The sequence below is a fragment of the Equus asinus genome, chromosome 25, assembly GCF_041296235.1.
Source record: "Equus asinus isolate D_3611 breed Donkey chromosome 25, EquAss-T2T_v2, whole genome shotgun sequence".
NCBI classification, from domain to species: Eukaryota; Metazoa; Chordata; class Mammalia; order Perissodactyla; family Equidae; genus Equus; species Equus asinus.
Genome location: NC_091814.1, coordinates 53,220,229 through 53,242,924, shown reverse-complemented (window position 1 = coordinate 53,242,924; position 22,696 = coordinate 53,220,229). Strand labels below are relative to the sequence as shown.

Genomic DNA, 22,696 nt, shown 5'->3' with positions numbered 1-22,696 from the left:
ACATCATTTATTGAAGAGATTATCCCTTCCCCATTGAGTATTCTTGGCTCTTTTGTTGTAAATTAATTGACCGTGTGTGCATGGGTTATTTTCTGGACTCTGTATTCTGTTCCGTTGGACTATATGTTTTTTTAATGCCAGTACCATACTGTTTTGATTATCATAGCTTTTTAATGTAGTTTGAAATCAGGAAGTGTGATGCCTACAGGTTTATTTTTCTTTCTTGAGATTGCTTTGGCTGTTTGGAATCTTTTGTGGTTCCAAACAGATTTTAGGATTGTTTTTTCTATTTCTGTGAAAAATGCCTTTGGAATTTGATAGAGATTGCCTTGAATCCATAGATGGTTTTGGACAATAGGGATATTTTAATAATATTAACTCTTTTGATACGTGAACATGGCATATCTTTCCATTTATTTGTGTCTTTTTCAATGTCTGTTTATCAATGTTGTGTAGATTTCAGTGTATGGATCTTTCACCTCCTTGGTTAAATTTATTCCCAAGTATTTTATTGTTTTTGATGCTGTTATAAATGGGATTGTTTCTTTTTCATATAGTTCATTAGTGTATAGAAATGCAACTGATTTTTGTGTGTTGATTTTACATCTTGAGACTACTGAATTTGTTTATTAATGCTAACAGTTTTTTGGTGGACTCTTCAGGATTTTCTGTCTATAAGATCATGTCAACTGCAAATGGAGACAATTTTACTTAGTCATTTCCTGTTAGGTTGCCTTTTATTTCTTTTCTTTGCGTAATTGTTCTGGCTAGGACTTTCAGTACTGTGTTGAATTAAAGTGATGAAAGTGGGCACGCTTGTCTTGTTTCTAATCTTAGAAGAAAAGCTTTCAACCTTTACTGTTGACTATGATGTTGGCTGTGGGCTTGTCATATATGGCCTTTATTATGTTGAGGTATGTTCTTTCTATACCTAATCTGTGGAGAATTTTTATCATGAAAGATGTTGAATTTTGTCAGATGCTTTTTCTACTTCTATTCAGATGATTTTTATCCTTCATTCCATTAATGTGGTGTATCAGATTTATTGATTTGTGTATATTGAACCATCTTTGCATCCCAGGGATAAATTGCACTTGATTATGGTGTCTGATCCTTTTAATGTGCTGTTGAATTTGATTTGCTAGTATTTTGTTTAGAATTTTTGCATCTGTGTTCATCAGGAATATTGGCCTGTAGTTTTCTTTTCTTCTAGTGTCCTTATCTGTCTTTGGTATCAGGGTAACGGTGGCCTCAGAAAATGAAGTTGGGAGTGTTCCCTCCTGTTTAATTTTTTGGAATTCTTTACATTTAGTAAATGTTTGGTAAACATTTAAAGCCTGTGAAGCCATCTGGTCCTGAGGTTTTTTTTGGTTGGGAGTTTTTTGATTCCTGATTCAATCTCCTTACTCATTATTGGTCTGTTCTGATTTTCGAATTTTTCATGATTCAGTTTTAGTAGGTTGTATGTTTCTAGGAATTTATCCATTTCTTATAGGTTGTCTAATTTGTTGGCGTATAATTGTTTACAGTAGTCTCTCATGATCCTTTGTATTTCTGTGGTATCAGTTATAATGTCTTCTCTTTCGTTTGCAATTTTATTTGAGTCTTCTTTTTTTTTCTTGGTTAGTGTAGCTGAAGATTTGTCAGTTTTTTTGTTTATCTTTTCAAAAAACCAGCTCTTAGTTTCATTGACCTTTTCTATTGTTTTCTATCCTCTATTTCATTTATTTCTGCTTTGATCTTTGTTATCTCTTTCCTTCTGCTAACTTTATGGTTAGTTTATTTTTCTTTTCCTAGTTCTTTGATGTGTAAAGTTAGGTTATTTATTTGAGACCCTTCATTTTTCTTAATGTAGGCATTTATTGCCATAAACTTCCCACTTAAAACTGCTGTTGTTGCATCCCATATGTTTTGTTTCCATTTTTCCTTGTCTCAAGATATTTTTTGATTTCTCCTTTGACCCATTGGCTGTCCAGAATTGTGTTATTTAATTTCCACATATTGATGAAATTTCCAGTTTTTCTCCTGTTATGATTTCTAATTTCATACCATTGTGGTCAGAAAAGATATTTGGTATGATTTAATTCTTTTGAAATTTGCTGGTACTTGTTTTGTGATCTAACAGGATTTATCTTGGAGGATGTTTTGTGTGCATTTGGGAAGAATGTCTGTTCTGTTTTTGTTGGTTAGAATGTTCTGTATGTGTCTGTTATACCCATTTGATCCAAAGTGTAGTTCAAATCTAATGTTTCTTGTTGATTTTCTGTTTGTATGATTTATCCATTGTTGAAAATGGAATTCTGAAGTTTGCTACTATTCTTTTGTCTCTTTTTCCCTTCAGATCTGATGTGGTCATTCTTTTTAATTCTAGACATTCTAATAGATATCTAGTGATATCACATTGTGGTTTTAATTCCCTGCCATATCTATTTTTATATATTCATCTGTATCCCACAAACTTCCTAAGCTCACTTGTTAGTTCCAGTACTTTTATTTTAAGATTCTGTAGGATGTTCTACAAAAACAATCGTGTTGTATGAGAATTAAGATAGTTTTACCTTTTTTCCTGTCTGTACTCCTTTTATTTATTTTTTTTCTTGCCGTATTGCACTGTCTAGTACTCTAGTACAGTGTTGAATACAAGTGGTGAGAGCAGACGTCCATATTTTGTTCTGGTCTTAGAAAGCATCTAGTCTTTGATTATTAAGTATGATGGTAGCTTTGGGCTTTTCATAGGTCCTCATTAAATCAGATTGAAAAAGTTTCTACTTTGCTGAGAGCTGTTACTGGAAATTGTTGCTGGATTTTGTCAACTGTCTTTTCTGCATTTATTGTGATGATCATATGGGTTTTATTTTTTAGTTTAACAGCGTGAATTACATTGATTAATATTTGAGTGTTAAACCATTCTCATATTCCAGAGAAAAATCCTATTTTTTTGTGATGTATTATCTATTTTTCTTCTTTTTTTTTTTTTTTTTAAAGATTTTATTTTTTTCCTTTTTGTCCCCAAAGCCCCCCGGTACATAGTTGTGTAGCCCCCCGGTACATAGTTGTGTATTCTTCGCTCTGGGTTCCTCTAGTTGTGGCATGTGGGACGCTGCCTCAGCGTGGTCTGACGAGCAGTGCCATGTCCGTGCCCAGGATTCGAACCGACGAAACACTGGGCCGCCTTTAGCGGAGCGCGCGAACTTAACCACTCGGCCACGGGGCCAGCCCCATCTATTTTTCTATATTGTTCAATTTGCTAAAGTTTTGCTTTAGAATTTTTCCATGTATATTAAGGATATTGGTCCATAGTTTTCTTGTACCAATGAATTGGGAAGCGTATTGTGTTCTTTAATTTTCTGCAAGGATAGGTATATAAAATTCTGATTTAAAAAAAATATTTGGCAGAATTCACCAGTGACGCCATGTGGGCCTGGAGTTTTCATAGTGGAAAATTGTAACTATAGTTCTTTAATAAAAATAGACTCTGTCTTGAGTGCATTTTGTTTACTATGTGTGTTTCAAAGATTTTTTCAGTTTCATCCAAATTGTTGAATTTGTTGACATAAGGTTGTCCATAATATTCCCTTATATGTTTAAATATTTGTAGACTGTATAGTTAGTGATGTCACCTCTCTCATTCCTGATATTGGTAATATGTCCCCCTGCCCCTTTTTTTTCTTGATTAGTTCTGGCTAGAGTTTCATTAATTTTATGTGTCTTCTCAAAGACCCAGCTTCTGGTTTCATTACTTTTCTCTGTTTTGTTTTCTGTTTCATTGATTTCTGCTCTGATATTCATTATTTACAGTCTCCTGCTGACTTTGGGTTTCATTTGCTGTTCTTTTTATCATTTTTTGTTGGAAGCTGAGGTCATTGATACAAGACCTTTGTGTTTTCTAATATGTGTTTTGGTGTTATAAATTTCCTTCTAAGTACCGCGTTAGCTGCAGCCCATATATTGAGATATGTTGTATTTTTATTTTCATTCAATTCAAAATGCTTTCTAATTTGTTTTGCAGTTTCTTCTTTGACCATCTGTTGTTTCATATTTTCTAAACATTTCTTTGTGTTAATGATTTCTAATTTATTTCCAATTTGGTCAGAGAAGATACTTTCTATGACTTGAAGTCTTTTAAATATATTGAGATTTGTTTTATGGCCCATAAGTAAATATTGTCTATATTGAGAAATATTTCTTGAGTACTTAAAACTAGTGTGTATCCTGCTGTTTTTTTAGTTGTTTCAGATGTGATAGTACATCTGGTCCATGTTGCGCCATCTTGACTGAAAGTTGAAGTCTAATTGTTTATTTTTAATTTAGATGCAGTTCACATACCATAAAATTCACCTATTTTAAGTGTGCAATTCAGTGGCTTTTTAGTATATTTGTAAAGCTGTAAAGCCATCACCACTATCTAATTCCAGCATATTTTTGCTATCTGAAAAAAAAGTCCATACGACTTATCATTCACTCCCATTCCCCCTCCACCTAGCCATTGGCAGGCACTAATCTACTTTCTGTCTCTATATAGATTTGCCTTTTCTGGATTTCACGTATAAATGGAATCATACAATATGTGGCTTTTTATGTCTGACTTCTTTCACTCAGTGTAATGTTTTCCAGGTGTGTTGATGTTGCAGTATGCATCATTATTTCATCTTAGGGCTGAATAATATTTCATTGTACAGATGTTTTATTATGAGCAAATGGGCAGTCACATTTTGTTTATCCATTCATTAGTTGATAAATATTTGGGTTTCTTTCTCTTTTGGCTATTATGATTAATGCAGCTATGGATTTTTGTGTACAATTTTTGTGTGTCATATGTTTTCAGTTCTCTTGGGTGTATACCTTGCTGTGCAGTTGCTGAGTCGTAGCATAACTGTTTCAGTTTTTGAGGTACTTCCAACTGTTCTCCAAATAGCTGTACTATTTTCCATTCCTACCAGCAATGTCTAAGCGTTCCAATTTCTTGATATCCTTGCTAACTCTTGTTATTTTCTGGGTTTTTTGGTGTGTCTGTTTAAGTTATTATAGCCATCCTAATGTGTGTGAAGTGGTAATTCATTGTGGTTTTAGTTTTCATGAAGATTTATACTTACATTTCCTTCTAAGAGTTTTATAGTTTTGACTCTTACACATACATTTTGTTGCCTTATATATCCGGTTGTCCGGGCACCATTTACTGAAAAGACTGTTCTTTCTCCATTGAATGGTATTGGACCCCTTGTCAAAAATTACTTGACCATAAATGTAAGGGTTTACTTCTGGACTCTCAGTTCCACTTGGTTGATTTATATGTCTGTGATCATGACAGTACCACACAGCCTTGATTACTGTAGCTCTATAGTAGATTTTTCTAATTCCTTTTTAGGTGACCTGATGTTGTGTCTCTGGATATAAAATGAATTAATTAAAATAAATTTAAACAGTAAAACTTAAGAAAGACATTTCATTGTGAATATACAGAGTTGTTGTGTTTACTAAATGGCAGTCAGTATGTGTTTTCAGTAAGTAAGTTGGTAAATACTGTTTACCGTAGACATAACCTCATTAGTGATATAAATTTTGAACTATCAATTAAGTGAAAGATGGAGTACTTGTTTTTATGTCCAGTTTGCTTAAATTTCTTTTTTGCTTTCTTTTAGGTTAATACAATCTGTTGGAATGAGACTGGAGAATATATTTTATCTGGCTCAGATGACACCAAGTTAGTAATTAGTAATCCTTACAGCAGAAAGGTAAAGTGGTTAAAAAAACAATGTATAATTTAGTGAGAGAAAAAAATCAGGAAGTTCAAAATCAAGAAATTGTACATAATCGTGGAATGGCCATTTGTAACAGAATATCCTTGTAATTTTGCTGGAGTTTGTTTTATAGAGTGGAGGTTATTACATGCACGTCCTTTAATTTCCGTAGGAGAATGTTAGATTTCACTTAGCCTTTTAACTCTAGAAAATTTAAATATACTTCATTTTATCCATGTGGATAAAATTGCCAAAAGTGGCATTATTTCAACCACTCTTTAGGGGGAAAAGATGGTGTGATTTTTTTTTTTCTTTTATGCTGTTCTACAGAATCTGATCTTCAGCCAAGCAGTTTAAGAAACTGGATTTTATCAGTTGACAAACAGTGGTTGGGTTCTAGTGAAATCCTTCATGACATCCAATTCAATAACCTGAAATATCATATTGGGTTTTAATTAGGATTATCTTCTGATTTTTATTGGCTGTTTTCTGACTTTATATACAGTCATGCACTGTATAACGACGTTTCGGTCAACAACAGACTGCATATACAATGGTAGTCTCATAAGATTAGTACCATATAGCCTAGGTGTATAATAGGCTACACCATCTAGGTTTGTGTAAGTGCACTCTGTGATGTTTGCATAGTAACAGAATCACCTAATGATGCATTTTGCAAAACTCATGCCCATTGTGAAGTGATGCATGGCTGTATAGAGGAAGTATACGACTATTTTCCTATCAGTGAGAACGTGGTAGATTTGGCGACCAGAAGTCCTCTTTAATGTTGGCAATCTTACAGAATAAATTGTTCCTGTATTTCTTATTTTTCCACATTTAAAGAGTTAAGATATTTAAATAAATGTTTGTGATCCTTCAGCCTTGAAAAGAGGTTTATGTTGAGGCTATCCTTGATTAAAAGAGAGGTCATAATTTTATTTCAGAGGTAGCTTTACTTAATTGTCCTGACTTAGCAGAGGGAAACTTGGTGTTTTTGAATCCTGCCTGTCTTAGGTCTGCAATTACTAGGACAGTCTTTTTCTTACAGTAGAGAAAATTTCCTGGAATAATGTATACATGGAATGCTTTCTGATTATCACTATCAGAATTTTAACACTTATAGTAGTATACAAAGCACTCATCTGGATACCAGTGGAGTACTTGTTTTTGAAAGGATGCAGAGCTTCACTCTTTTTTTCTTTTTCCTAGATTGTGGTAAAATACATATAAAATAAAATTAACCATTTTTAAGGATTCAGTTCAGTGACATTAAGTCATTCACATTGTTGTGATATCATCACCACCATCCGGCTACAAAACTCTTTTCATCTTGCAAAACTGAACCCTGTACCCATTAAACCTGTTCCTATTAAACAATAACTCCTCATTCTTCCTTTCCCCCAGCCTCTGACAACCACCATTCTACTTTCTGTCCCTATGAATTTGGCTACTCTAGGTACCTCATACAAGTGTTTATACGGTATTTGTCTTTTTGTGACTGGCTTATTTCACTTAGTATAATGTCCTCAAGGTTCATCCATGGTGCAGCATGTGTCAAGATTTCCATTCTTTTTAAGACTGAATAATATTCCATTGTATGTATATACCACATTTTGTTTAGCCACTCATCTATCAGTGGATGCTTGGGTTTCTTCTACCTTTTGGCTATTGTGAATAATGCTGCTATGAACTTAGGTGTACAAGTATCTCTAGAAGTCCCTGCTTTGAGTTATTTTGTAATATACCCAATGGAATAATTTTTTAAAATCTTATTTCTCCTTTATTTGCTTATTTTTAAAAAAATGAAATTCACGGTTTCCAATAGAATCTGTAGATTTGAAAAGTGATTACTCTTCCTCATTTCCAGTTTGAGACATGATTAATTAGATAATACTTTTAAAGATTTTAAGTATAATAAGACTTTATCTTTTTCACATAGTGGTTTTACTAGATCCAAATTTGCTGTCGTAGAGGAATATTTTTTTATTTTAAAACACTGATGATTCATTACGTAGGAAATAAAATTTTTGATCTTGAGTCAAATATTACCTGTTCTTATTGTTTGTCCCTGTTTTTATTTTTTATTTTTTTGCTAAGGAAGATTAGCCCTGAGCTAACATCTGTGCCAGTCTTCCTCTATTTTGTATGTGGGAGACTTCCACAGCATAGCTGCGGAGTGGTGTAGGTCTGCACGTGGGATCCGAACCTGCAAATCTGGGCCACTGAAGCAGAGCACATTGAACTTAATCACTATGTCACTGGGCCAGCCCCTTGATTCTATTTTTAGATCCTGGGAGTTCATGGGAAGATTAATTTATTGCAAATAAAAGTTTTGAAACACTTTTTTAAAAATAGATTTAAGAGATCAGAGGTGTTCTTTATTAATGGTGTCATATCTTAATTATATATAGTAGATTTCAAATATATAAAAAAGAGAAGTTTCTTTTTCTGAAAGTTACAGGCTAATTTATTTGGACCAATTCTCCCACTGAAAACAACTAAAAATTGCTTGATTTAAATACTTTAAAGATTGTCTTAGGGGCTGGCCTGGTGGCGTAGTGGTTACGTTCGCACACTCTGCTTCAGTGGCCCAGGGTTCTCAGGTTCGCATCCCAGGCACAGACCTACACCACTCATCAAGCCATGCTCTAGCGGTGTCCTGCATGCAAAGTAGAGGAGGACTGGCACAGATGTTAGCTCAGGGACAGTCTTGCTCAAGCAAAAAGAGGAAGATGGGCAACTGATGTTAGCTCAGGGCCAATCTTCCTCACACACACACACACAAAAAGTCCTGAAAGTAACAAATAACTGCCTTGATAGTAAGAGATTATCAGTCCAAAATGGAAGGGAAAAGGTGAATCCAAAGAAGAGAGCATGGAAGCCACTCTGCCCTGAAGATATTTGTCAATCCAAGCATATATAAACTTTAGTTTTGATGGCTTTGAAGGTCAAGGTAGGCAGAAACAAATCTCAGGACCAAATCAGGTGTGGATTCCAATAAGAGACTTTGCACAATATGCTGGGACCCCCCCCCCCCAAAGGGCCACCTCCTCAGTATATAGATGAAACAGAAGCAACTTTGCTCTCAGCTACCCTTGAGGCATCTCCTGTAAAAGAAATCCTGAGTCTATAGTGTATGCAAAATTTTTCTTGATTTGGCCTCAGCCAGTTACTTATAGTTTCAGAACACAAATGTTTTTCTTTACTGTCTGCTTTTGTTTGTACTCTTTTCTCTTTGTGGGATGTTCTGCTTTCCCATGCATCTCCCGCTTTTCCCATGCATCTCCCAACTCCTTGGCAAATTTAAATTCATGCTTTAAGTCTCAGCTCTTACTGTGGTGTATCTCTAGCTTCCCTAGGCAAATGCAGGCACTCCTTGCTCTATATTCTCATTGCACTTTGTGGATAACTCGATTATTAGATTGAATTATGTTTATTTGCATGTTGCTTATCATTAGACTGTAACTTCTTTGGGACTGTGACACTTGCTTTTGCCTTTTTGTTTCCTCAACGCTTTGTATATTACCTGGCATGAAGTAGGCGCCCAATAAGTATTAGTAAAAGAAAGGCAAGAAATTTCTGTATTCAGTGCCTTATACTGTCTAAAGGTCAGGTTTAGAGGGGGATGATTTTTACCAAGAGATTGAAAAACCAGTGTCTTCTATCTAGATACTCTTGGACCAAACTCAGAGTTTTGGAAGTGTTGTATTATGACATGATGAAGGAGGAAAGAGAAACCTGTTTAGCCAGCTAGATTACCCAGAGTAACCTGATGATCAGCAAAGTGGTAGATGTTACAACTAGTTCACTTTCCCATTTATTACTCATTGCAGTTATCAGTATCGTTTTCATTTCAGATTGAGTTACTCTGCCAACTTCTAACTCTCTAGGGCATTATTCTTAGATGTTTTCTGAATAAGTATTATAATATAGTGATCCAGGGAAAGCACAAATAAGAAAATAAATCCAGCTATTAAACATTGTAACTGTTTGCAAGTGCACATGATTTTTTTTAACAACCTTATTGCTGTTTTACCTCTAGTAGCATGCATGCCTGTGTTGGTTATATAGATTCATTTTCAACAATTAAAAACAAACTCCAACCTTTGTTGACATTACTAACTGTATACACATCAGTATTTGTTCTTCCAACAATAATCTATTAATAAATTTGGGAGAGAGTGGTACAAAATGGAGTTAACATAGTGGGCAGGGGGTCAGGTAGGCTATAATAAGGAGTTATTTTACTGTAATCAAAATATACAGTCATGGAATGTTTTAACCATGCAAGTGATGAAATTTGCATTGCTAAAAGATAGCTCAGGCTACTCTTTGGAGAGGAGAGTTTCAGTAACATCAGAAGTAGGCCATTGAAATAATCCAGGTGAGAAAGGATGAGAGTTTAGACAAAGGTAGTGGCATTGAAGAAGGTGAGAAGTAATTTGGAATGTATTCTGGGCATGGATTTACTGGTGGGTTTTTATATAGTGGATGAGGGAAAGAGAAATGAAGGATGATTTCTTAGTTTTTGGCTTGATGAACTGTGTGGGTGGATATAGGTGCCATTGAGGTGGAGAACACTGATGGGAGTGAGTTTGGAAAGGGACATCTTAAGTCAAGAGATTCATTCAAGAGGAAAAGACTTTAATTTTTTATTTGCTAAATCTTGGTTTAATAAATCTTTTTCAGATTTATTAGTGGTATATGATAGGTTCCTGCTTTTGTTTTTGAAGCTATGCATAAACCTGTTAAATGGAGATAAAAATCACAGATTATTAAGAATAACGTCTGCTAAATGTGACTGACTCAAAGCCAAAGGCCTATCCGACTAAGAAACTAATCAACATGCTCTGTGTAGTGACTTACTTGATAACCCATGCTAAAATATCTGACAGTTCAAGGCCATGATATCTATCTTGTTTAAAGGTTTTACATTAATTCTTTTCAGTGTTATTTCTTGTACCTTAATTTGCCAGATCTTAATGTCTTACACTTGGAGAGAGGAATGAAAGATTTTAAAACGTTTAACAATTTATATTTTTAACAATTTTTATTTTTATTTTATTTTAAAACAAAGACAAATTTTATTCTCCATTGACTTCGGTTGATATAGGTGCAAAGACCCTCCCCGTTTTTTATTTGTCCCTGATTATCTGTGCATTAATAAGACTTAGAGTGGTCTTCAGCAAATCCTTATTTTGGCCATAACCCTGTAACGCAGGTTTTAAATAAAATGAGGTAGCTTAACGTACTTAAGGTGGTCAGGGTAAATAGTTGCTAATGTTTATGCCAGATTTATTTTCTGATTTGGTGTAGTACTCTCAGCTATGAATTTGGCAGTTAGTGTTAAACAGTAAGTACTTAAACCCAAAATAAAGTTGAAATATATTTTCCTAATTTTGTTTTCAAATTTAAACTTTGCTTTAAAATTTGAAAAAATAATACAATGAACATCCACTAATAGATTTTTTTTAAGAAAAGTGTTTGAGAGTAAGTTGGAGGCATCGTGCACTTCATTCATAAATACTTCGGCACATATCTTCTAAGAACAAGAACATTATCCTACATAACTATAATGCAGTTATCATGCTCAAGATATGTAATACTGACTATACAGTTGGTTCTCATTCTTGCAGATTACATATTTGCAAATTTACCTCCTCACTAAAATTTATATGTAACCCCCAAATCAGTACTTCAGTGCTTTCGTCGTCATTCATGTGCATGCACATGTGCAGAGTGGCAAAAACTTTGAGTTGCCCACCCCACATTGACACCCAGGTTCCCAGCTGAAATCAAACAAGGGGACATTCTGCCTTCTTGTTTCAGCTCTCATACTGTAAACATACTATATCCTTTTTGTGATATATTTAGTGTCACGTTTTTTGCATCTTTGTGATTTTTGTTGGTGATTTTGCTGTTTAAAATGGCTCCCCGTCGTTGTGGTGAAATACTGTTTCTGTGTACAAGAAGGCTGTGATGTGCCTTAGGAAGACAATGTGTGAGATAAGTTTCACTTAGGCCTGAGGTATAGTGCTGTTGGCCATGAGTTCAACGTCAGTGAATGAACAGTGTATATTAAATAAGATGTCTTTAAACATAAACACAGAAAACAAGGTTATGTATTGATTGGCTGATGAAAATGTTGTGACCACAGGCTCACAGGAACCTAACCCTGTATTTCCCTAGAAGCAATGATTCAGTACTTGCTAATTCAGTGTTTGTGGTGACTTCACTGAACACAATTGCTGTGAGAATTGACTGGATGCCATTATCATGTCCATATGATTTTGTGTATTACATATATACATACAAAATACATGCACATATATACATATATAGTCCATATTCTAATTTCCCCACTTGTTTCAATAATATTCTTTATTCCTGTTATGCCCCTTTCAATTGAGGCTCCAAGCCAACATCACACATTTCATTTAGTTTTTATATTTTCTTAGTCTCCTTTAGAACAATTAGTCCAACTTCTTGGTCTTTCATGACATTAATATGTTAGTTGTTTCATTGTTGTACTGACATATCCAGACAGTTGTTTTATAGAATGTCTCTCAGCAGTTTGGACTTGCCTGATTGTTTCTGCATGAGTAGATTAAATGTTTTTGCTAAGAATTCTCCACAGGTGATGTTGTAGGACATGATATTAGTTAGTCCCCTTATTGGTGGTAAGTTTGATCTCTCCGTTGTGTAGGTACATTGACTGTTTGTTAATAAGCTAACTGTGAGGTGGTGTGTTGAGACTGTGTGAATATTCTGTTTTGTAACAATCTTTCATACAGTGGTTTTAGTATTAATTGATTCTTGCCTGAGTCAGTTGTTATACTGTAGTTAAAAAATAGTGATTTTTAATTCTCTCATTCCTTCCACATTTATAAATTGACGTTATTCTGTAAATAAGAGCATTTCCTTTGTTTCTGCCATCTTTTTGAAAAAATTACTATGGGATTATAGATTTTAATTTTTGTTTAATCTATTATAATCTATCACTGATATTCTTTTTGATGCTCAAATTGCCCCAGTTTAAGTGGGACATTTCATTTCCACTTTGTGTTTTGACATAATCCTTTTTTTTAAGTTAAATCCATCTATCATACTTTCTTTTTTCTTTTTTTTTTTTTAAAGATTGGCCCTGAGCTAATACCTGTTGCCAATCTTTTCTTTTTTCCTTCTTCTCCCCAAAGCCCCCCAGAATGTAGTTGTATATTGTAGTTGTGGGTCCTTTTGGTTGTGCTGTGTGGGACCCCACCTCAGCATGGCCTGATGAGTGGTGCTGGTCTGCGCCCAGGATCCAAACTGGTGAAATGCTGGGCCACCGAAGCGGAGCACGCAAACTTAAGCATTCGGCCACGGGGCCGGCCCTGACATAGTCCTATTTTTTTTTAGCACTTTTTTTAAAGCCCTCCAGATAACCCTATTGCATTAAATTCCCATTGTACAGACATTGTGGGGATGTACCATAATTTATTCAACGTCTCCTGTCTTTTGCTATTATAAATAATAACTCAGTAAATGTGTGTTCTTTTTACAGTGTTGGAGGTATATCTTCAGGTAGATTCCTAGAAATAGACTTGTCTGGTCAAAGAGTAAATGCATATGTGCTTTTGTGAAGTATTGCTAAATTCTTCTCCATAGGTCTTGTACCATTGAGTATTCCTACCAGAAATGTTTAAGAGCCTGTTTCCCGATAGGCTTGCTTATATAGTGTGTTGTCAAACTTTTGAATTTTTACCAATCTGATAAGTCAGAATTAGTACTTCAGTGTAGTTTCAATTTGCATTTCCCTTTTGAATAAAATTGGATGTTTTCTCACATTTTTAGGGCCATTTATATGTCTGTCTGTGGACTATCTATCTGGATCTTTTGCCCAATTAAAAAAAAAATTAGGGGACCAACCCAGTGGCATAGTGGTTAAGTTCACATGCTCCACTTTGGTGGCCCGGGATTTGTGGGTTTGGATTCCGGGTGTGGACCTATGCATCACTCATCAAGCTGTGCTGTGGCAGCATCCCACATACAAAATGTGGAATATTGCCACAGATGGTAGCTCAGTGACAATCTTCCTCAAGCAAAAGGAGGAAGATTGGCAACAGATGTAAGCTTAGGGCCAATCTTCCCTACCAAAAAAAAAAATAAAACAAAGTACTCAAGTTTTATCAATTTGTTTTCCTCTCAAATTTTTTTTGCTGAGGAACATTCACCTGAGCTACCATCTGTTGCCAATCTTCCTCTTTTTGCCTGAGGAAGGTTTTCCCTGAGCTAACACCCGGGGCCAGTTCTCCTCTATTTGTGTGTGAGTCGCTGCCACACCATGGCCACTGACAAGTGGTATAGGTCCTCGCCTGGGAACTGAACCCAATCTGCTGAAGCAGAGCATGCTGAACTTAACCACTAGGCCATGGAGCCAGCCGCCTCCTCTCAATTTTTAAGCACTATTGGAGGAATTGGTCCTTTATTTGCAGTGCATGTTGTAAATATTAAAATATTTATTTTTAACTTTATTTCTGTCACAGAAATTCTGACCTTTAAGTATAATTAAGAAATTGGATATTGAGACTTCTGCTGTATCCTCATCTGAACTATTTCTTTACTTTGATATTATGATTCATTTAAGTTCACTTAGGGGCCGGCCCCATGGCCGAGTGGTTAAGTTCTTGCACTCTGCTGCGGCGGCCCAGGGTTTCACCAGTTTGGATCCTAGGCAGGGACATGGCACCGCCTGTCAGGCCACAATGAGGCGGTGTCCCACATGCCACAACTAGAAGGACCCACAACTAAGATATACAACTATGTACCAGGGGAGATTTGGGGGAGATAAAAGCAGAAAAAAAAAGTTCACGTTATTTTTATTTCTTCACCTTGAAATGAAATAACTTAATCATCTAGTAAACACCTTCAAAAGTCAATCAGGATAGTCCTTTCTTATTTACTGAGATCTTATGAATGAGTGAGATACACCAAATAGGTGGAAATATGCATATTTGATTTTCACGGCACGATTCCTATTGATGATGCTCAATCTTAACATCTCAGAAGGGAAAAAAAGAAAATAATCTGATTTCATTTTTTTCTATAATAGTTTGGAATCGAATGATAATTTTTCACTGAGATGAGAATGTTAATGAGAATTTATTCCTGTCTATAATCATGTTAAATATGAATATTTCTTTCTTAGAAATGATAAATTACCAAGAACTACTTTTTCTCTGTGTTTTAGGTTTTGACAACAATTCGTTCAGGGCACCGAGCAAATATATTTAGTGCAAAGTTCTTACCATGCACAAATGATAAGCAGATTGTATCCTGCTCTGGAGATGGAGTAATATTTTATACCAATGTTGAGCAAGATGCAGAAACCAACAGACAATGCCAATTTACGTGCCATTATGGAACTACCTATGAGGTACAGTATTATTATAATTATATATGTGATATATATATGTGTGTATGGTTTTGTTTAAGTGTGTCTGTATGTGTAGATGTGTTTATACATGTGTAGATTTGTGTGTATGTACACATTTATGCATATGTAGTCAGAGAAATTATTGACAGAATATGTAGATTTCAGTAAAATATTTGAGAAAATGTATCTTGATAAACTTGTTAATAAAATTAGGAAATAAGATGTAAGTAATAGTAATAGGATTTGTAGTTGTTTGAATACCCTAAGGAAACAGTTGTGAGCGTTTAAAGATGCTTCTGTTTCTCTGCTGTGTAGGCTTTAGCCTCTTAAATGCTTTCCCACTGTCTTGCATAGGGTCATTGCTGGCATGCCTATCAAATTTCACAAGCCAGGAGGGGCACTAGTACCCTAGACAGTAGAATCAGGTTCCTAAAGGATATTAATAAGCTCAATCCCTGAGCTGAATTGAATGAAGTGAAATGAATTTGGCTCAATCACACTGCTCTATTTGGTTCAGAAAAATTGCGCACTCTTCTGAACGCTCTTTTAAAATATTTTCATGTCATTTCTCTGTATCAAGTCATTTGTTGATTTCCCATTATTTGTGTCAACCTGGTATATCTTTTTCCATCATTTGAATTTCAGTTTTTCTGTATCTTCCTGTTTTGGTGTGTATTTATATAAAAAGAGTATTATATATTCTCATGATTTTGGCCTTTAACTGGAGATTTCAGTCAAATTATATTTATTGTGAGTATTGATATATTTGGATTTATTTATATATTTTGTTATATGTTTCTATTTTTTTAAAAAAAGTTTCCTATGTTAATTCCTTCTTTCTCTTTTTGCCTTCATTTTGAATTGCTTGAGCGTTTTGTCCATTTTGTTTCTGCTACTTGATTGGAAGATAGGCATACATGTTTTACAAGAATAGTTAACAAAGTGTAAAGTCAATAAGTATGTTTGTGTCTTCTGAATAAAGCACCTTAGAACATTCTAATCTCTTCATCCCTTGTCCAATTTTATATTGTTGAGACTTTAGTTATATCATATTTCTCCCTCATGAACTAAATACTATCGTTTCATTAGTGAGTGCTTAGATTTGCCTATGTATTTACCAATACCTCTGGCTCTTCTCCCACACGATTTCCATGCAGGGTCATTTTGTACCTAAAGTACATCCTTTACCATTTCCTTTAGTGAGGGTTTATTGATAGAAAACAATTTTAGTTTCTTCTTTTCTTTTTTTTTTTTTTAATAGACTGGCACCTGGGCTAACAACTGTTGCCAATCTTTTTTTTTTTTTTTTTTTCGGCTTTATCTCCCCAAACCCCCCCTGTACACAGTTGTATATCTTAGTTGCCGGTCCTTCTAGTTGTGGGATGTGGGACACCGCCTCAACCTGGCCCGATGAACAGTGCCATGTCCGCCCCAGGATCCGAGCCCTGGGCCGCCACAGTGGAGCGCACGAACTTAACCACTCAGCCATGGAGCCGGCCCCTAGTTTCTTATTTTCTTTTTCTTCCCTTTCTATGCTTTTCCAGAAAATGTCTTTTTTTAAAGCAGTTCTTCAAAGGTAGTTTTGCTGGATATAGATGTCTAATTTGGTAATTATTCTTTCGGGTGCTGTTCCACTGTATTCTGACTTCCATTGCTGAAGTTGAGAAGTCACCCTGAAGTCTAATTCGGGTTCCTTTATAGTTAAAATGTCTCTTTTCCTTGACTGCTTTTAATTCTATTTTGCTTTTTTCTTTTAAATTTTTTTCATTAATGTTACAACGTAGTATCTAGATTTGGGTTTCCTTTTTGTTTTTCATACTTGGAATTTTTTTATGTTCTTGGTCTGAGAAATTGGCATCTCGAAAAATGTGGGAAATTTGCTGTCAGTAGGTCTTTGGTTATTCTTTATTATTCTCTCCATTTTTTCCTTCTGGAATTCTGATTAGATGTATGTTAGACCTTCTTATTCCATCCACCGTTAAACTTTTTTTTTTAATTCAAGTACAAAACACATAGGAAAAATACGTAAATGCTAAGTATTTAGCTCAGTAAATTATCACAGTGAAGCTATTCATGTAATGACCACCTACATGGTGAAGAATATAAAGCATTAGGTATTCCAGAAGCTACCTCATCCTGACTTCTCACATCCTGAGTTTTTCTGTTTTTGATACCCTAGTTTCTCTGTTTTTGAACTTTATATAAATGGAGTCATACTGTATGGTCTTTTGTTCATTTGTTGATTGTTATTGTTTGTATTTAACTTCTTTTGCTGAACAGAATCTTACTTGTATATTTGTAAAATTCATCCATGTTGGATGCAACTATAATTTGTTCATTTTCTTTGCTGTGTAGTATTCTATTGTATGAATATAATACAATTGATTGATGTGTTTTACTGTGGGTGAAAATTTGCAATTTGATTTCCAGTTTGGAGAGCATTCCTTTCCATGTCTTTGTGTAGATAAGTGCATTCACTTCGTGGGGTATATTCTTAGAGGTAAAATTGTTTGGTCGTAGGATACGTATTTGTTTATTTTAGAGATAGTGCCAGATAGTTTCCTGAAGTGATTGTAAGAATTTACATTCCCACCAGTAGCATATAAGAGTTGCTATTGCTCCTTATCTTTGCCAACAATTGGTATTGTTAATCTTTGATTTTGGCAGGTTTTATAGTGTCATCTTATTATGGTTTCAAATGCCTTTAGCTGTTGATGCTGCTGAGGTTGAGCATCTCTTCATATGTTTATTGGATATACTTTTTTGTGAAGTGCCTATTAAATTTCTTTTCTCATTTTTCTATTGGGTTGTCCATCTTATTTCATTGTTGTTATTGATTTATAGGAGTTTCTTATATCTTCTGCATAAGATCTTCTGCATAATTTATAAGATATATTTTCCTACTCTGTGGTTATATTTTCACTCTCCTAATAGTGTCTGGTTTTTGTTTTTTCTTAAAGATTTTATTTTTACCTTTTTCTCCCCAAAGCCCCCCAGTACATAGTTGTATATTCTTCGTTGTGGGTCCTTCTAGTTCTGTTAATAGTGTCTTTTGATGAACAAAAGTTCTTAATGTTGTCTGATATATTGGTCTTTTCTTTAATTTTTAGTGCTTTCTGCATCCTGGTCAAAAAATCTTTTCCTTTCTCAAGGTTGTGAGAGCATTTTCCTATTTTCTCTTTTATAAAATTTGTTTTATATTTTCCGTTTAGATCTTATAATTCACCTGGATTTGATTTTTGTGATAATATGAAGTAGGAGTCAACTTTGGTTTTTTAGTATGATTTTCTTTTGTATTAACTGAAGTTTTTTCTTGGGAACTTAATTCAGAGTCCCAAACAGCATACAGGCAAAAGAGACATCCTATATAAGGACATTTTAATAGTATATACCCATTTACCAAAGATGTTTTTTGATGAATGCATATGCACTGTAATTGGAATAGAATTTTTTTCCAAGACTGAAACTCTATGTTCATTGAACAACTCTCTTATTCCGCCTTTCCCCAGCCCCTGGCAACGACCGTTCTACTTTCTGTTTCTAAGAGTTTGATTATTTTAAACACCTCATATAAGTAGAATCGTGCATTATTTGTCCTTTTTTTACTGGCTTATTTTAGTTAGCATAATGTCCTCAGGGTTCATCCATGTTGTAGCATATGACAGGATTTCCTTCTTTTTTTAAGGTTTACTACTATTCTGTTGTCTGTATGTACCATATTTTCTTTATCCATTTACTCATCAGTGGACATTTGGGATCCTTCTACCTCTTGGCTATCGTGAATAATGTTGCAATGAACATGGGGGTGCAAATATCTCTTCCAGATTCTGTTTTCAGTTCTTTTGGATATATACACCTGGAAGTGGGATTGCTGGATCACATGATAATTCTATTTTTAATTTTTTGAGGACTCTCCATGCTGTTTTCCATAGTGGCTGTATGATTTTACATTCAGATTTCTTCACATTTTTGCCAGTACTTCTTTTTTTCTGTTGTTTTTTTTCCCCCCCGCTAGTGGCCATTGCAGTAGGTGTGAGGAGGTATCTCATTGTGGTTTTGATTTGCATTTGCTTAATGATTAGTGATGTTGAGTATCTCTTTCTGTGCTTATTGGTCATTTGTGTATCTTTGGAGAAATGTCTGTTCAAGTTCTTTGCCTATTTTTAAATTGTATTGCTTTTTTGTTGTTGATTTGAAGGGGTTCTTTATATATTTTGGATGTTAACTCTTTATCAGATATATGGTTTGTATTTTCTCCCTTTCCATAGGTTACCTTTTCACTCTGTTGGTTGCTTCCTTTGCTGCGCAGAAGTTTTTAAGTTTGATACAGTCATGTTTGTCTATTTTTGCTTTTGTCACCTGTGTTTTTGGTGTCATATTCAAGAAATTATTGCCAAATACAGTGTTACAAAGCTTTCCCCTGTGTTTCTTCCTAGGAGTTTTGTAATTTCAGGTCTTACATTTAGGTCTTCAATCCATTTGAGTCAATTTTTGTATATGGGGTAAGGTAAGAGTCCAACATCATTCTTTTGCATGTGGATATTCTGTTTTCCCAGAAACAGTATTTGTTGAAGAAATTATTCTTCTGTTGTTGTGGAGTCTTGGCATGTTTGTCAAAGATCCTTTGGCCGTATATGAGAGAGTTTGTTTCTGGGTTCTCTACTCTGTTCCATTGGTCTTTATGTCTGTCTTTATGCCAGTACTGTAATGTTTTAAATATAGTAGCTTTGTAACGTTCTTTGAAATCAGCAAGTGTAAGCCCTCTGGCTTTGTTTTTCTTTCTTAAGATTGTTTTGTCTATTTGGTGTGCTTTGAGATTCCTTTTGAATTTTAAGATCTCTTTTTTCCTGATTTTGTAGAAATGCCATTAGGATTTTGATAGAAATTGCCTTACATCTAGGTCGCTTTGGTTAGTATGGATGATTAGCAGACACTGGTCCCATCCACAACATCCAGAAGACATTTGGTCCATGCCAAAAGGTACTTGACATTTGGTCCTGTCCAAAATGTCCATGAGCATATTTATTTGGTCCCTGCCAAATGGTTTTGAACAGGGCCAAATATCAAGGACATTTTGACATGGACAAAATGTCTCCATGGACGTTTTGACAAGACCAAGGATGACCAGATATTATGGACCTTTTGGTGTGGACAAATGTTTCCATGAACATTTTGGACAAGACCTACCTTGAATCTCTAAATCTCACTGAGTTTAACTCAACAGTGGCAGCTTTTCTATGATTAGCAGATATTTGGTCCTGTCCAAAACATCCATCACAGGTTTGGTCCTTGACATTTGGTCCTGTTCAGAACGTCCATGAGCATGTTTGGTCCATGCCAAATAGTTTTTGGTCCTTACCAAATATCAAGGACCTTTTGGTGTGGACCCAGTATCTCCACGGACATTTTGAACAGGACCAAATATGATCAGATATCAAGGACCTTTTGGCATGGACCAAATGTCTGATGGACATTTTGGATAGGACCAAATGGTCCTGCAAATATTAAGTACCTTTTGGCATGGGCCCAATGTCTTATAGACGTTCTGGACAGGACCAAATGTCCTGCAAGAGTATGGACATTTTAACAATATTAAATCTTCCAATACGTAAACATGATTTATGTCATCTTTAATTTCTTTCACTGATGTTTTGCAGTCTTCAGTGTACAAGTCTTTCGCCTCCTTGAATAAGTTTGTTCCTAAGTATTTTTATTCTTTTTGGTGCTGTTGTAAATGGGGTTGTTTTATTAATTTCCTTTTCAGATTGTTCATTGTTAGTGTATAGAAAAACAACTGATTTTTGTGTTTTGATTTTGTAACCTGTGACTTTTCTGTGTTTATTAGTTCTAATGGTTTTTTTTTCTGTGGAATCTTTAGTTTTCTATATGTAAGTTCATGTCATCAACAAATAGAGATAATTTTACTTCTTTCCTTCCAATTTCAATGCCTTTTAATTTCTTTTTTCTTGCCTGCTTGCTCTAGCTGGAACTTTCAAGAAGTACAAGAGTGGCTGTCCTTGCCTTGCTCCTGATCTTAGAGGGAAAACTTTCAGTTTTTCACCATTGAATGTAATGTTAGCTATGACCATCTCATATATGGCCTTTATTATGTTGAAGGTAGTTTCCTTCCATTCCTAGTTTGTTGAGTGTTTTTGTCATAAAAGGGCGTTGAATTTTGTCAAATGCTTTTTCTACATTAGTTGAGATGATCATGTGGTTTTTGTCCTTCATTCTGTTAATGTGGTATATTAATTGATAGATTTGTGTATGTTGAACCATCCTTGCCTTCCAGAAATAAATCTCACTTGATTATGATGAATAATCCATTTAACGTGTTGTTGAAATGGGTCTTTTAGTATTTTTTTGAGGATTTTTATATCAGTATTCATCAGAGATATGGTTCTCTAGTTTTATTTTCTTTTAGTATCTTGTCTGATTTTCCTATCAGGGTAAAGCTGTCCTCAGAGTGAGTTTGGAAGCGTTCCCTCTTTTTCAGTCTTTTCGGAAGAGTTTAAGGATTCATGTTAGTTCTTTAAATGCAGGTAATGTGCCCTAGTGAAGCCATCTGATTTTGGGCTTTTCTTTTTGGGATATTTTTTTGATTACTGATCTAATCTCCTTGCTAGTTGTTGGTTTGTTCAAAGTTTTTATTTCTGCATGATTTAGTCTTGGTAGGTTGTATAGTTCTAGAAATTTATCCATTTCTTAGAGGTTATTCAGTTCGTCATTGTGTAATTGTTCATAGTGGTTCTTTACATTCTTTTTATTGCTGTGGCATAGGTTGTAATGTTCTTTAATTTCTGACTTTTGTTGAGTCTTTTTTCCTTGTTAGTCTAGGTAAGGGTTTGTTGATTTTGATGATTTTTTATAAAAACCAACTTAGTTTCCTTAACATTTTTTCTATTCTCCATTCCTTTATTTAAGCTCTGATCTTTATGATTTACTTACTCTGTTAATTTTGGGTTTAGTTTGTGGTTCTTTTTTTGGTTCTTTGAGGTATAAAGTTAGGTTGTTGATTTGAGATCTTTTTTATATTTAATGTAGGCCTTTACTGCTATAAACTTTTCACTTAATACTGTACCATTTGCATTTAGAGTAGTTACTGATAGGGAATTTCTTACTGTTGCCATTTCATTAATTTTTTTCTGTATATCTTATAATTATTTTGTCACCCTTTTCCTCTCTTGCTGCCTTCCTTTGTGTTTCATTGATTTTTTTTCTTTGTAGTGACATGTTTTGATTTCTTTCTTGTTTTGTGTGTCTTCCATAGGTTTTTTCATTGTGGTTACCATGAGGATTACATAAAACATCTTACTGTTCTAACAGTCTGTCTAAACCTGATAACAACTTCACTTCAATTACATACAAAAACTTTACTCCTTTACATCCTTCCCCCCCTTTATATTATCAGTGTCACAAATTACATCTTTTCATATTTTGTATTTATTAACATAGGGGTATAGTGATTTTTAATTCTTTCATCTTTTGCATTCTGTGTGCAAATTAAAAGTGATTTATGCACTCCCATTACAGTATTACAGAT

General features: G+C 34.6%; 1 protein-coding gene across 9 annotated transcripts in view; it reads left to right on the top strand.

Annotated features, from left to right (window-relative positions):
* The window catches only part of DCAF6 (DDB1 and CUL4 associated factor 6), a 147,228-nt gene that overhangs the window by 17,081 nt on the left and 107,451 nt on the right, over positions 1-22,696 (top strand). For all 9 annotated transcript variants that reach the window (XM_070498142.1, XM_070498141.1, XM_070498140.1 and 6 more), the window contains exons 3-4: positions 5,640-5,732; positions 14,968-15,153. Coding sequence is in view for 6 of the 9 variants with exons in the window: in XM_070498139.1 (XP_070354240.1) it covers positions 5,640-5,732; positions 14,968-15,153 (279 nt within the window). In the remaining 3 variants the exon portion in view is untranslated. The remainder of the gene's footprint in view (positions 1-5,639; positions 5,733-14,967; positions 15,154-22,696) is intronic.